We start from the raw sequence: 16,534 nt of genomic DNA, 5'->3' as shown, positions 1-16,534 counted from the left end.
GATTGACACAATATGAACTGGCATCTGGTAATATTTCGATAGGTCCAATCAAACAACTCTGCAGATGTAATCCCACCAGCGGACTGAAACCCTTGGGCCTAGGGGGGGGGGGAAATACACCCAAGTGGCTGCTTTCATGGTAGGCACAGATTCACATCTTCCAGAATCACCTGCCTTTGCAGCTGTTGGCATATGGCCACATGACATCTCAGTTCCTCATAGGAAGTTGGTGCTGGAAGACTCCCATCTACCAGATGCTGAGGTCTGAATAGGGAGCAGACATCTATACAATGTCCACCATGTGCCACCAACTGCAAGTCCCGCTATGATCAATGTCTGAATGGTAAAGTATCTCCACTCGAGGCCACCAGCCCAACTTTTTAGGACTGGCCCCTTTGTTCCATCCTCCTTCAAATTCCACATCCCCGAGATGTGATATCTGTAAGATGCCAGCCTTGCCATAATGGGGAATCCCAACCAACAGCTCATTTAAAGCTGAACTCCAGGCAGATGTAAAACACACAAATTGGCTCAGCTCTCTCAGTCTGTATTGTTTTAATACAAGCAGTGCAAGTACCTTCATTTGACTTGGTATCAGCCTCTTGCAATCCTTTGTACAGCAGAATGGGGAAGAAGAGGCAGCACCAGGAGCCAATCAGGTGTCTTGATAGTAGGAGAGAACAATCACAGGATGGGGAGAGGGACAAGACCTTCAAGGGCGAGTTAACTGCAGCAGAGAAAAATTAGGTCCCCTGCCTCAAATCTCAGGACTGGATGGACAGAAATACAAATCCTTTGGCAGGTCAAACAGTTCCCTTGTATGTATTATGTCTGTGTATGTAGCCGGTTGCCTGGAGTTCAGCTTTAAAGAAGGAAATCTGCTAAGTACTATAATATTCACCAATCCAAGCCAATACTACCAGTGCCATGTTCATAGAAGTCAAGACGTCTTTATAGATTTGATGAGCCCTACTACGTCTCTGCGCATGTATGGCAAATGTGAATACCACCACTCTCATCCCCGCGTGGCTGCGAGAAGATAAATATAAAATGAGAGATATATATATACTACAAAATGCAAAGCTCATAGCGATTGCACAAAAAACACTTTCCGGATCACATGCAGAGAGTCATGAACGTTCCGGGAGAGAGATCTGGCGGATGTCACATTATTACTACACGTAGCATATCAGTCTAAAATTTGGCACAACGTTATTCGGAAAAACAAAAAAAAATCATTCCTTTCATAGTATTCCAGAGACGTTCGGCTGAAATTAGTTCAAGTTGAGTTATTTCAGGTGTACCGAGTTCTCCCATTGGACAATTGTTCAGGTAACATTTAAAATAAAATAAGTGTGTTTTTTCTTATTTTAGGGGCATTGCCAACACCCTATATTCCAGCGTACGACGGCCATTACAAATTTTCGTAGATAGAAGTGTGATACAAAACTTAGTTTTGCACTTCTTGTCATCTCCAGGCTTTCCTCCCAAAAAAACCAAATCAATCTCTAGGCAAGGTTTTGGTGTTGCCGTTTTTCTCAAATTCCGGAGCAAACTCGCTCATCACTCTCCGAGCCAAAGGGTTGGTGGTTTTAAGGAGTTCGGCGGCCGAGGGTCGGGCCCCTATGCTGCTTTTGCTGCCCTTCCTTTGGAGAAGGGCTTTAAAGTCCTCGGTTTTGCTAGAAGTCCGGCTAATGCTCAGCGTTCCCGTGTCACTGTTTGTGGCGTATGAAATTTTGATCGGAGACATTGAACTTTGTCTGCTCCCGAAAGAGTCTCCGGAGTCTTTCCATCCCAGCAACTTCCTCTTTGACCTAAGGAAGAAATAAGAAAGTATTGTAATATCCAAAATTTAGAGGTGAACCACAAAAAAAAGTATGGGTCCTTGTGTTTATGGGCTTTTGTTCATGTATAAAGATTTTGCATTTCCATACAAGTCTACGGGAATGCAAAACCTGCTTGAGGAAAGGGCCAACTGGTCATCTTCAGGTCAGAGGGTCAAGTGAAGATCAAGAGGAGGTCATCTGCAGGACAGAGGGTCAACTGAAGATCAAGAGGAGGTCATCTGCAGGTCAGAGGATCAACTGCAGGTCAGGAGTAGGTCATCTTTAGGTCAGAGGGTCAACTGTCACCACTCTCATCCCCGCGTGGCTGCGAGAAGATAAATATAAAATGAGAGATATATATATACTACAAAATGCAAAGCTCATAGCGATTGCACAAAAAACACTTTCCGGATCACATGCAGAGAGTCATGAACGTTCCGGGAGAGAGATCTGGCGGATGTCACATTATTACTACACGTAGCATATCAGTCTAAAATTTGGCACAACGTTATTCGGAAAAACAAAAAAAAATCATTCCTTTCATAGTATTCCAGAGACGTTCGGCTGAAATTAGTTCAAGTTGAGTTATTTCAGGTGTACCGAGTTCTCCCATTGGACAATTGTTCAGGTAACATTTAAAATAAAATAAGTGTGTTTTTTCTTATTTTAGGGGCATTGCCAACACCCTATATTCCAGCGTACGACGGCCATTACAAATTTTCGTAGATAGAAGTGTGATACAAAACTTAGTTTTGCACTTCTTGTCATCTCCAGGCTTTCCTCCCAAAAAAACCAAATCAATCTCTAGGCAAGGTTTTGGTGTTGCCGTTTTTCTCAAATTCCGGAGCAAACTCGCTCATCACTCTCCGAGCCAAAGGGTTGGTGGTTTTAAGGAGTTCGGCGGCCGAGGGTCGGGCCCCTATGCTGCTTTTGCTGCCCTTCCTTTGGAGAAGGGCTTTAAAGTCCTCGGTTTTGCTAGAAGTCCGGCTAATGCTCAGCGTTCCCGTGTCACTGTTTGTGGCGTATGAAATTTTGATCGGAGACATTGAACTTTGTCTGCTCCCGAAAGAGTCTCCGGAGTCTTTCCATCCCAGCAACTTCCTCTTTGACCTAAGGAAGAAATAAGAAAGTATTGTAATATCCAAAATTTAGAGGTGAACCACAAAAAAAAGTATGGGTCCTTGTGTTTATGGGCTTTTGTTCATGTATAAAGATTTTGCATTTCCATACAAGTCTACGGGAATGCAAAACCTGCTTGAGGAAAGGGCCAACTGGTCATCTTCAGGTCAGAGGGTCAAGTGAAGATCAAGAGGAGGTCATCTGCAGGACAGAGGGTCAACTGAAGATCAAGAGGAGGTCATCTGCAGGTCAGAGGATCAACTGCAGGTCAGGAGTAGGTCATCTTTAGGTCAGAGGGTCAACTGCAGGTCAGGAGTAGGTCATCTTTAGGTCAGAGGGTCAACTGAAGGTCAAGAGGAAGTCATCTTCAGGTCAGCGGGTCAACTGCTGGTCAGGAGTAGGTCATCTTTAGGTCAGTGGGTCAACTGAAAGTCAAAAGGGAGTCATCTGCAGGTCAAAGGGTCAACTGCAGGTCAGGAAGAGGTCATCTTTAGGTCAGAGGGTCAACTGAAGATCAAGAGAAGGTCATTTTCAGCTCAGAGGGTCTACTGCAGGTCTGAAGGAGGTCAACTACAAGTCAGAAGGAGGTCAACTATAGGTCAAAGGCACCATTCATTGAATTCTATATGATCTCATAAGAGTCTCAAACTAATGTCCAACTGATTCCATCACCATGAGCCCAAAGTCCAATGGCATGGGCTGATGTCAGACTGATCCCATTGCCACAAGCCCAAAGTCCAATGGAACAGGCTTGTCACACCTACTGTAGAATGAGCATAAGATATTATCTTACATCTAGATTATTCTGTGGGACACAGCACCACTGGAACTGGTGTCCAAAATGCATGACTGTTTCGGAAAATCTGAGATGCTGGCATCTATGCTATGGGAATGCAAAACCTGCTTGAAGCAGGTCAGAAGGAGGTCAAAACTGCAGGACAAATGCCACTGTCAATGAATTCTAGATGACCTCAGAGGCATCTCAAACTAATGGGAAACTGATGCCAAACCTCAAACCTAAAGCTTGTTGGCACAAGCCCGTCACATCTACTATAGAAAGAGGAGATATTACCTTATTTCTCGATTATTCCTGTTCCTTACGGGCCTTTGCCGATGGGCTTTTGTTCACATCAAATGTGTTTTCCATTCCCATAAAAGTCTACGGGATTGCAAAACCACCTTGAAGAAGGTCAGAAGGACGTCAACCGCAAGTCAAATAAACTTGTCATTGAATTGACCGTGCGACTGGAGACGTGGCCTCTGCCTACATACTTCATGCTACAATGTGTCCCTCTTTCCCATCTTACAAAGTTGGGCGGTATGTTCCATTGGTGACACAAGTTAAACCGTATATAAAGCCAAAACCTTTTTTTAAATATAGTCTTAGATAAATTAGGGAAACGTTAAAACCCCTACAAGGTTATTTTTTGCTACCTGAGATTTCCCTTCACTTCCTAGTTTGTATCCTGGCGATGCAACAGAAAATGAGTGAGAAACTCTCAAAGGTTAATGGAAAAGCCATCTTATAGAGTTGTCACAGGAGCAGATAACCGAAATTTCCTTCACCTCTTGCTTTAGTGACACTCAACTAAAATTTTGGGATTTCCTATTACTTTGTGTCTCAGTGACAATGGTCATCGGGACAAAGAGAGAGGGCGAATCTTCATGGGGGGAGGTACAGACAGTGATAAGAACTTAACGAAAAGTCCAACCCTTCCCTACTAGATCCAAAATGAAAACAAATTCCTTTACATATTCTTTAAAGATTTGACCCAAATCTGCTCACTGCAAGCAAATCACTATTTCCTTAATGCATGTTATTGTTGCTTGTACTTGTTGTTCCTGCTGGACCCACACTGTGCAACGCTACCCAAAGCACATGGTGCGAATGAGCCCTTAATAAACATTAGACTGAACAGTGCCAGTGAGGGACTTCACTGGGAGGGAAGGAAAACCTAATTCTAGAATAAATAAGGTTCCTCCTCCATAATATCTCATTCCTTCTGATGGATCACAGGAATCTCAGCTGCAGCTGTGTGTGGGCTGAGCACTCAGCAGGACCTTAAAATGGAATTTCTGATCATCTGCAATTTTTTTTTCTAGGTGGTGGAAAGCAAGACGGAAAAAAAAAGTCTGGCATGTGATATCTCCCCCTTTTCTACCTTCCAGAGGGCTCAACTCCTGGGGCTCCTGCAATGCTGTGTGTCAAAGTGAACCCCACCCATGCCCAGACTCTTGCTTTACTCTTAGGGGTTTATTTATAAAGAATTGAATCTTTGTACAAATAGAGGTGCAAATGAACGTTCTTAGTATATTTTCTTTTTCAAGTTCCACATTATGGCCACTAGATGGAGCTGAGTATAGGAAATAAATACTAATATCCTATGCTCCTCGGTGCCATCTAGTACTCATAATGCTGTATTGAAAAGAAACTATGCTATGAATTGTTCATTTTTGCCCCTATTCGCACAGAAGGAACATTCGTAGAGATTCGTAGGGCAAATGGTTGTGCAAATTGTTTATAAATAGACCCCTTGGAACAGTGGTTCTTAACCTGGGTAACCCCAGGACCCAGTCATTAAGTCGCGACCTAAGTCGCACTGCGATGGAACACACGGCAGTGTGGGCTGCTGTGCTGGAGCTCCATTCATATTGTGCATTGCTTGTACAGCTTCCACCCTGTAGAGGTTCCAGGAGCCAGAATGTGATGTCACTCCCGTCCAGGAACCTCTACAGGACATGCGAGGGAGCTGTAAGCAATGCAGGTTTGGATGGAGATCCCTCACTGTCATACCCCCAGCCCACCCCACCTCAAGCTGACACTCAGCACTGAGCAGCATACAGTACTTTGAATGGCTGCTCGGTGTGAGAACAGACAATGCTGCGCTAGGGTGAGGATAGGGAGAGGGTGAGAAGTCAGTCACCGAGAAAAGTGGAAGGCATGCGGCGACCCACTTTTGGGTCACGATCCACCAGTTGGGAACCAAGGCCTTAGAGGAAATCAAGAGTCTGAAATCGAATAGGGTTTTCACTTTATTGCAGCCATATACTGAATATGCTTCTTTATTTTTTTGCCTGTACATATGCTCTTCTTTTACAGCGGTGGGGTGAGTAGGCGATGAAGCAGCACAGGAGCTGAATGCAATGAAGGCAATGCTGCCTTACTGATCCCTACTTTGGTAGTCAGGCCACTGTGCATTAGTATAGTATAATGAGGCTGCCCTCACGGTGCACTTTATAAAGGCCATTTTTACATCTCTGATTATAGTATCGGAAACAAACACTCTGAGCTTACCTGTGGATGAGTGTAAATAAATCTTCGGTGGTACGTGAACTGACAAACACCTCGTCATCATCTTCAGTAATGCACTCTGCTGTCTTCCTTGATACACACTTGCCGTCTTCTGGCATGTTTGCGTATGATCCTGTAAAACCAATAGCCACAAATATTACAATAGTGGAGTTACTTCTCAACAAGTTTTAAGGATGATAAGGAACTAATTAGACCAGACCAACTGATTAGTAATGAGTCCAGACCATTGGTCTGATTTAATCATTACACTACTGTCTATGGTTAAAATTATGAAGACATTCCTCCAAATTATGGAGTTCAGGAGTTCCCAGTGAAGGTTCTGTTAATGCTACAACATGCAAAGACATTGTAGACAACTGTGGTCTTCCAGCCTTGTTCTAACAGTTTGGTGAAGACCCTTTTGTGTCCCACCATGACTGTCCCCTGTGTACAAAGCCAGCTCCATTAAGACATGGTTTGACCAGTTTGTGAAGGCTACTCAGGTTCCTCCACACCAGAGCCCTGACCTCAACCCTAGGGAACATAGGAACATCTTATGGAACAAGGTTTTTGAGTTCAGGGGTCAAAGCCAGCACCATAAAGACATGGTTTGACCAGTTTGATGTGGAAGAACTTAAGTGTCCTGCACAGAGCCCTGATCTCCACCCTACTGAACATGACGGTCCCCTGTGTACAAAGCCAGCTACATAAAGACATGGTTTGACTAGTTTGATGTGGAAGAACTTAAGTGTCCTGCACAGAGCCCTGACCTCAACCCTACTGAACACCTTTGGGATGAATTGGATCCCCTCCAAATTATTGAGTTCAGGTGTCTCCAGTGAAGGTTCTGGTAATACTACAACATACAAAGACATTGTAGACAATTGTGCTCCTCCAACCTTGTGGTAACAGTTTGGTGAAGGCCCTTTTCTGTTCCACCATGACTGTCCCCTGTGTACAAAGCCAGCTCCATGAAGACATGGTGTGACCAGTTTGGTGTGGAGGAACTCGAGTGTCCTGCACAGAGCCCTGACCTCAACCCTACTGAACACCTTTGGGATGAATTGGGATGCTGATTGTGAGTCAGGTCTTCTCATCCAACATCAGTACCTGACCTCACAAATGGCCACAAATTCCCACAGCCTTCAAAATATTGAGGAAAGCCTTCCCAGAAGAGTGGGGGATGTTATAGACACAAAGGGGGACTAACTCCATATCAATGGCCAAAAGGGGAGGTGGACAACTCCATAATAATGTCTATAATTTTGGACAGGATGTCCAACAAGCTCATATAGGTGTGATGGTGTCCACCAACTTTTGGCCATACATGGCTATATGGTGTACACACATAAGAAAAGTAATGATTGTTCATGCCATAATTCTAAAGATTAGCCAGTATGGAGTATAATTCGTGAATCTAAAATGCATTGTGATATGTTGAGATTGGAGTGCATGAACAATATCTACCTAGCTGCAATGAGATTTTTCTCTCGAACTAAGGACAAGATTCAGTATTTTTTGGGAAGAGGATCTACTATATTGGGTACCGCAGGGCTCTGTCAAGGAAACTGTTGAATTTTTCATAGGGATGGATTACCATAGTAGTGCTAAGTGAATGTTTGTAAATAAGGCAAAGCTGTGTCCACTTCAAATTTTTGGAAAAAATCCAGTTTTGATAGGAATTTGGTTGGGTACATGGCCGGATTTCCAACAAGGTCACCAAGGCCCGGCCTCGGAGCAGCAGGGAGTAAATGGGCAGCAGGGGTGTGGAATTCCTATCTCCCAACGCCTGGGACATGCAGTTGGGTAGTTTTTTTTACATTTAGTCCTGCTTCGGGCTAAATGTACAGCGGTGAATCGGCAACTCGTTTTGTACAAGTGATCTCGGCGATGCTGCGATCACTTGTCATTAGCCTGCTCGTCCTCCCCTGCCACACCACCTGCAGCCGCCTCTTCCCACCTCCCTCCCCGCCGTGGTTTTCGGAGCCCCCTGCTCTTCTGGGGGACCTGAGACCATGGCAAGGTAGTTCAGGACGGAGAACGGGGTGTAGAGCAGAGAACGTCCGTTCAATAAAGAGAACCTGTCACCTCCAAATGCTATCACACAGGGGCTTGTTAGCTCCTGTGTGATAGCAGTAAAGTTAAGTGACAACATTTTTTTAAAATAAACATTGACGAAAAGTAAAAAATAAAAATGTAAAAGATAAATATGATTAAATAAAAAAGTGATAACAGTAAAAAAATTAATAAAATAAAATATAAAAAATAAAAAGGGAAAGATAAATAAAACATTTAAATAAAAACATGTCATAAAAACAATTGTAAAATCTTAAAGTAAAAGATAAGATAAATGAAAATGTAAATGAGTAAAAATTAAAACCAACCCTGCCCCCACACCCCCGGGGGGTTGGCAGGGAGGGGGGCACATTGAGGAACCTGGCTTTGGGGCAGCAGAGAGAGTAAATCCGGCCCTGGTTGGGTATGTAAAGTGAACACAGCTTTGCCTTATTTACCTACATCCACTTTGTAAACTGGGCATACACTTTCAAAGTGATCATTGGCTTTGTTGAGTAAATATATTTTACTCCTTTAACCAAACCTTTGTGTATTTCTCCACTTGGTCGTTGAATAGTCGTCAAATCTGGTTTTCCGGTACCAACTTTATGCTGGTATCATCAAAACGAAGCATGATTTAAAGAAATATCCCCTCTACCTCTGATAGGTGAATGCCTCGTTTGTGATGTTTTCTCAGTACATATAGTTCAATCTAACACTGACCATTAACACTCCCATGCTTGCAACTGTCAATTCTACCACCAAACCACACCAATGAAAACCCATGGTCTTGGCAATGCTTGACTCTAAAATCAAAAGATTCCTTTGCTCTTAGTGATCATTACCTGAATAGGCATCCATAGACACAAGATCGGGTTGTGCACCATGAATGGATCCTTCGGCACTATATTTCTGGAACTCAATGATATCAGGATACGCGCAGGCTCCATAATCTGACGTTACAATAGGAGATAGCCTCTGCTCGGATGAAGATGGCGTCATCTGGCCTGGTGGTGGACTGGCAACCGGCAAGTGTAACACGCTGGGCTTTTTTGGAATCGGCGGTGGAACCTTTACTTTCTTTTTATCTATATAACTCAAGTTGTGTAGGGTTATTCTGTCTGGGAATTGTCTTCCCCTGTAATAGTCATCTTCGTCAGCGCTGCTCTGTGAGAAGCTCCTGGCGCTTGGCTGGTTGGTTTGGAAGTAACTCTCGGGTGGTGGAGAGGGGTCTAAAGAAGGAGGTGTCTCCATACGCATTTCATAGTCGTAATTCTTCTTGTGCCGCATAGTTCCAATCACCATGTATGCGTCCTGAGGGGATACTTGGTCTCGAAGGTATTTTCCAGGAGAAGAGGGCGACATCACGGGAGATTCTGGCATGGCTGCAGAAGTTCTGTATGAAAGGCTGTTGGGCCTCCTAGACATCGGTGGTTTTTCGGCCACCGGAGGCTTTGTCTTCTTCTCTGGCAAAGGAAAGGCTTCATCGGTCAGTTCGTCCAGGTGGTCTACAATATCTAAGTTATCTTCTGTTTCAGATCTGCTTATTGACCTGAGACGGATGTTGCGGAGGTCTGACTGAGTGACCATCGGCATTACTGGCTGCACCGGACTTGTTTTCTGATTCTGGTTTTTAGTGCTGAATGTTGAATCGGAGTGGCTCTTGCTGGTCCTCACTTTGTTCCTTGACGAATTTCTGCCACTGGTCAGATCCAGATGCGTGGGTGGAGTAAGCGGTAAGTCAAATGACTGCCGGACACTGGGACTTCTATCAATCGGGGAAACAGCTGGCAGTGATGATTTCCTTTCAGGGACCATGGGCCTTACCCTTTGGCTTTGGTAAGGAGAATGACCTAGAATTAATGATGTTGAAAATGTAGTTGGGGTCTCTGATTGACTTGAGTAGCCACTAGATGGAGACATCAAGCCTGGAGGTTTACCAGGTGACGACAGCTTTGAGTCCACCTCTGTGCAAGTTTGTGATGGCGTTGTGGCTCTTGAATTGTATAGCGACGTCAGGGACTCAGAACTTCCCTGTATCTTCCTGGATTCTATAACTGTTAAACCTGTTACGGAACTAGAGCTTGTCAATGTCCTGTGCAGGTCGTTGGACTTGCAATCACTGGAATTCCAATTTTGAGTAAAGAGCATGCTTTTCGACGATGGCATCGTAGCATTGCCCTGCATGGATGTTGGAATATAACTGTTCCCTTGGCTATCAAAGGCAATGCAGAGGCTTTTGGGTCTTTGATCCTTTGGCATAGTGGACGCCGGCTGCAGTTTCTGTGCGGACGCATCTTTTATGAGGGAAACGCTACGTGCGGGAGGTGAAGGCTTTTTCTTCGGCTTCCTCAAGGAGATGCTTCGAGATCTTCTACGTTCCTGATTGTCCTGGTCAACCACCGCGGATACATTCTCTGTACTCGTGCTCTCCTCGGAGCTCCCACTGGGATAGTTTAAAGCGTAGTCCCCACTTCCTCTCCTGTTCTCGGCGTAGGTTATGTCCACCGAAGAGAGGGAACCGGTGTCTGTAGGCATTGACAGTGACCTTTCTCGGAATGTGCACTCGTTGCGCGCTGTTGGCAAGGTGGACGAATTGTTCAAGCTGCTTCCTCCTAGTTGCTGACTAGGGCAGGAAACGACCTTGTACTTCTCAACTTTTGGTGGATCCATGCCGTGTCCTGGAAGAGTTGTGCTCAAGCATATGCTTCCACTATGACCCCTTGTTAGGTTTTCTTTTTTTATCTTAAAGGAGCCTGTCCCTTTACAAACCCCGGGAGATGCCATGGTCATCGTCAAACTTTTTGCGGGCTCTGCAACAGGGGCGTGCTCGATTTTTAGTGGACTCGACGAAGTCATATAGTTAAAGGAGTTTGCCTGCCAGTTTGATGTGGCGCAGTCCTTAGCCCCATTGCACGGGGGATTCGAATATATCATACTCGCGCTGTCCATATTATTTGATGGCTGTAATATGTGGCCAAGATCACTGAAAGTCTTTCTCAATGGCAGCTGTTGAGGGTGAGGTGTAGCCGCTCTCCCTCCAGGATGTCTCCCATGGGAGGATTCTGATTTCGCAGGAGGAGAATCGGGGGGCGCTGGAGGTTGTTCGCTGGTAGTTACACCATTGACGTTTCCTGTATTAAGAAAATAATTTAAATAATTTTATACTGAGATAATTCTACAAATACAAGGTTACAAATACAGGCTGGTTGGAGTTCAGCTTTAATGCTGATTGAACTATAATATTTTGTATTGTAGCCCTGATGAAGGGGGCCACTCGGAACCCTGAAACGCATTGGTTTTTTAATGAACACTGCAACAAGAGAAAAATTGATATTGACTCGGCAAATAGCCTGGCAGTCTCTTTTCCACAGCTCTAAGACAATCAGCCTACGATCATTCCTATGAGCCTAGGGTCACTTTGATGAGCCTAGGGTCATTCCAGCAGTCTTCATAAATAAGGGTTCGGTGCACTGAAGATCACAAAAGGCAACCAGAAAGATCTGAAGCCTGGTATTGATATCAGCAAAGGGTCATTCCTACCAGCCTAGGGTCATTCATACCAGCCTAGGGTCATTGTTATCAGCCTAGGTTCATTGTTATCAACCTAGGGTCATTGCTATAAGTCTAGGGTCATTCTGACCAGCCTAGGGTCATCCCTACCAGCCTAGGACCATTCCACCCAGCCTGGGGTCATTGCTATAAGCCTAGGGTCATTCCTACCAGCCTAGGGTCATTCCTACCAGCCTAAGGTAATTTCAACTAGCCTGGGGTCATTGCTATCAGCCTAGGGTCATTGCTATCAGCCTAGGGTCATTCCTACCAGCCTAGGGTCATTCCTACAAACTTAAGGTCATTCCTACTAGCCTAGGTTAATTGCCACCAACTTATGGTCCTTGCTGTCAGCCTAGGGTAATTCATACAAGCCTAGAATAGTTTCTACTAGCCTAGGTTCATTGCTACATGCCTATGGTCACTGCTGTCAGCCTAGGGTCATTCCTAGGGTCACTGCTATCAGCCTAGGATCATTCCTACCAATCTAGCATAATTTCTACCAGCCTAGGGTCCATGCTATCAGCCTAGGTTCATTCCTACTAGCCTAGGGTCATTCCTACCAGCCTAGGGTCATTTGTACTAGCCTAAGTTCATTGCTACAAGCCTATAGTCACTGCTGTCAGCTGAGGGTAATTTCTTCCAGCCCAGGGTCATTGCTATGAGACTAGGGTCAATCCTACCTGCCTAGGGCCATACCTACCAGCCTAGGGTAATTGCTATCGGCATAGGATCATTTCTGCCAGCCTAAGGTCATTCTTGTAGTCACTCTGTGTGGAATTTATCAAAAGTGGAGCAGACAAAATCTAGAGCAGATTTGCATGACAACCAATCAGCTTCTCTCTTTTGTTTTCAACAAACTGAAGAGAAAAGCTGATTGGTTGCCACGGGGCAACTTCTTCTGATCTTGTCTGCTCCACTTTAGATACATTCCCACCTCTGTCTTTATAAATAAGGGTTCTATATACTGCAGATCACACAATGTCAGAAGTATATACTACAATGAAGAATAAAAAAAAATCAGGCACAGTAAAACAGAGTCAATATATTAATATAATATATATTACCGGCAAAAAAATGGGGCCGACGCGTGCCCCTAAATTCTGGAGACAAATCTAAAGTTTAACTCTTTAATGTCATCGAGATAATAAATAATAGGGTCGGAAAATAGAAACCTGGCGTGGACTTCTTGGGCGTTGACTCAGAAGCTGCGGATCTCTTGCCCTCTCCCTGATCCTGCGACTGGTGGTGGGAGAACCCAATTATGGTCCTTCTACGTCTCAGAGTGGTTTTCGGGTTCACCGCTGTCTCTGTGTTGAACAAGGAGTGGTGCGAGCTGGCGTGTTTGTCAAACAGTTCTCCTGCAGACAAAAAAAAGGATAGCAGATATTGCGAAAAGCAGAAGTCAACAAGAAAAAAATAAATGTGCAGAAAAAGTAAAAGTAGAAACGATTAGCAACCATCAGTAACAAACTGTACGGCGAGGTCTCTGCGTAGAGCCCAATCAGCAAAATGCATTTCAAAGGCACCAAAACAAAAAGGGTTCAAAGGTCTTACAGTTGGGTTTTCTTTGGAAAGAAGCCAAAGACTGAGTAGAAAAGGCTGCCTCCTGCCAGCATGCTGCAGAGAGGGAAGCAGTGGCCCCTCTGCGTTGATTTAACACGCCCCCTGCTGCATCATAGAGTTCTCCAATTCGCAAGAAGCAATCCAGCAATGCAAAGCCGGAATGCTGCATAGAAGGACCCTTGCTCTAAGTATAGAAGATACTTTGCAACAGTGGCGTCACAAGGGGGGTGTGGCCCGCACCCGGGTGACACCAATGGAGGGGTCTCAGGGAGCTCTGTGATTGGTTGGTTTGTCACGGTTCTGTGCTATATATATGTGTTTCTGTTTGTGCTTCCATCACATGTCTTTTTCCTGGGGAAGGGGATCCTGTGTGACCCCGAAACTTTCGTTGCATCTTGTGTGATATGCTGTACCACGTCATTAAATAGACGTCCTTTTGCATCGTTATTGGAGTGCCGGTGTCCCTGTTTTTTTACCAATGGAGGGGTGACACCAAAATGACTGACAGTCATTTTGGTGTCACTCCCTCTGAAAAGTTGGGCGCTTGGTCATTGACTGACAGCCCTACAGTTTCAGGAGAGAGGAGGGGACCCGGCGGCATACCTCATCCCGCCGAGTGAACATCCTCTCCTCTCTCTGCTGGCATCCATCACCAAGATGGCCGCCGGGAGGCATCAATAAGACGGCCGTGCATGCGGCGGGGTGACACCCGGTCTCCGCAGTCGGGTGACACCCGGCCTCAGAATGACCCTGCTTCACAGAGGTCCAGCATGCCCCCTATATCAGTCAGACATATAGCTCTGCAAAGCTCATGCTTCCTGCTAATTGGAGAACTCTAGCTATGACTCAGCAGAGAGGGGGGCATGTTAGATCAATGCAGAGGGGCCACTGCTTCCTTCGCTCCACCATGCTGGCAGGGGACAGGCTTTTCTACCCAGCCCGTGGCTGCTTTCCATAAGAAATGAAGACTTTGCATACCCTTTGATGCACCCAGAATGTATGCAGCTGATTTCAACTGAACATTCAATTGTTCTTCAAGATCTGGAGAGCCCTGGTGGGGGACCTTTGCTCACGAGATCAGCCCAAAGGGCATTCAACTGGACTTTTTAGAAAGTAATAAGTTCCTGATGTGTCACAGTATACAGTAACAGTCAGTTCCATTGTGATATCAGTCACCGAGGCATCACCAGGGTGACTATCTTCTACAACAGGTCCACTTTATACATTATGACCGCTGAAGAGCCAGACGTATCTGGCCAGATGAGTGAAAGTAGGAGGACTCCTGTAAACAATCGCTCCGCTGATGCCATTTCGGAGACAGGAAAGTCTTTCCATTTGGTCTGGATCGCATTTCAGGAAGTTCTCTAATAATAACTATTTCATGTTTTCTTTAGACAGAACGGAGGGGAGAGATAAAGGAATTCACAGGTTATGTCAGGTCTGGCTGTAAATCTCTGGCTATCCTGTTTTGGGCCCAGCGTGGAGCTAAAAAATAAAGCTGGATCTCCTGTAGAGGATGCGGAGGAATTAAGAGGACAGGAAATCAATTTCTTACAAAGTTGCTCAGATTTTACTCGCTGTATTGAAGAGCCGGAGAATGTGAATGCTGAGGGCTCCCTACGAGCAGTCTTTATTGTCCTTTATGTTGCATAGGGATGAGCAAATAAACAATGTTTTCGGTTGGCAGGCACTTCTGCAAATGTTGTTCAAACTTTGAAGTTTGCAAATTTTGTGGTGTACCCAACGGAAGTATGTGGCTAAAGCTTGCGGTTCACGAATCTCGAGAATCTTGGGCGTTTGCCATGACCCCGTGGTGGTGGCCAGGCCACATCTCATCCCCAACTCTGCAACGTCACAATGACTAGATCTTGAATATGCTGTTCAGTTTTGAGTGCCAGTTTCCCAATGGGAAGCCGTAGAGCTTACAAACAGTGCGGGGAGTGGCAACTAAAATAATAAGGGGGGATGGAGAACCCCAGTCATGAACAAAGTCTTCCTGAGCTACATATATTTACATTTGAAAAGAGGTGTATTTTTAAACGACGAGGACTTATCCTTTTTCGCTCCTCATCCCCCCGAAACTCAAGTGCCACAAGCTCCCACTCCACAAATGCATCCTTAAGTATGTGGACACCGAGGACCGAATTTAATCTCCCTGCCGCCACAAGGCCAGGTTACGCAATGCTCCCCCCTCCCCGCCGATCCCCCCCCATCAACAGAGAATGGCAACCAGATAGCAGGGCAGCATGGTTAGTTTTAATTTTTTTTATTGTTTCTTTTTACTTTATTACTTTTTTATTTTTTTTAACTTTTTACATTTTTATTTATCTTATCGTTTACTTTTTTTTATTTTTTATAATTTTTTTAAATCTTATTATTGTTGTTTTTTTCTAATTATTTTATTATTATTTTTTACTTTTTAATCACCTGTTTATTTTTTTATTTCGATTTTATTTGTTTAAATTTTTATTGATATAATTATTTTTTAATCAATTTTTTTTTTCCACTTAACTTTATTGCTATCACACAGTAGCTAACAATCTCCTGTGTGATAGCCCTTGGAGGTGACAGGTTCTCTTTATTGAACCCGTCACCTCCAGGACAGTGCTAGAACTCCCGTGACAGCAGAGAGGGGAGGACGGCTCTCCCTTCTTACTACACGGAGCGGCAGGGTTACTTTTAACCCTGCTGCTCTGCTCACCGCATCGGCGGCGGCTACTCGGAGCAGAGACTCGGCGGCTGAGGGAGGACGAAGCCTGGCGGACGATGCAAGTGAGGAGAGAGGTAAGGTGCGGGGGGAGGACGGTCTGCAAACCTATTACAAGTGATCTCGGCTACATCGCTGAGATCACTTGTAAACGTACACGGCTTCACCACACTTACTGCCCGGCGCCCGGAACTGTATGTTCCGGGCGTCGGGGGATTCCACACCGGTGCCGCCCCTCTGCGCCCTGCCGCCCCGAGGCCGGGCCTCGGTGGCCTTGTGGGGAATCCGGGCCTGTGGACATGGTGTGACCATTCTGGTGTGGAGGAACTTGTGTGTCCTGCACAGAGCCCTGACCTCACCCCTACTGAACACCTTTGGGATGGATTGGAGCGCCAATTGTGAGCCAGGTCTTCTCAT

At 45.1% G+C, this 16,534-nt stretch overlaps 1 protein-coding gene across 1 annotated transcript in view; it reads right to left on the bottom strand.

Moving 5' to 3' along the window:
• Positions 1-2,617: 2,617 nt before the first annotated feature.
• Positions 2,618-16,534, bottom strand: part of NHSL2 (NHS like 2) — a 23,784-nt gene continuing 9,867 nt past the window's right edge. The window contains exons 4-7 of the mRNA XM_018564244.1: positions 13,020-13,205; positions 9,138-11,426; positions 6,241-6,370; positions 2,618-2,936 (exon numbers count right to left, since the gene is read on the bottom strand). Of these exons, the coding sequence (XP_018419746.1) occupies positions 2,624-2,936; positions 6,241-6,370; positions 9,138-11,426; positions 13,020-13,205 (2,918 nt within the window). The 3' untranslated portion in view covers positions 2,618-2,623. The remainder of the gene's footprint in view (positions 2,937-6,240; positions 6,371-9,137; positions 11,427-13,019; positions 13,206-16,534) is intronic.

This window comes from Nanorana parkeri, unplaced genomic scaffold (genome assembly GCF_000935625.1).
Source record: "Nanorana parkeri isolate BGI_ZX_2015 unplaced genomic scaffold, ASM93562v1 scaffold740, whole genome shotgun sequence".
Lineage (NCBI taxonomy): Eukaryota > Metazoa > Chordata > Amphibia > Anura > Dicroglossidae > Nanorana > Nanorana parkeri.
The sequence above is the reverse complement of the archived record's forward strand: the minus strand, read 5'-3'. Positions and strand labels throughout refer to the sequence as shown.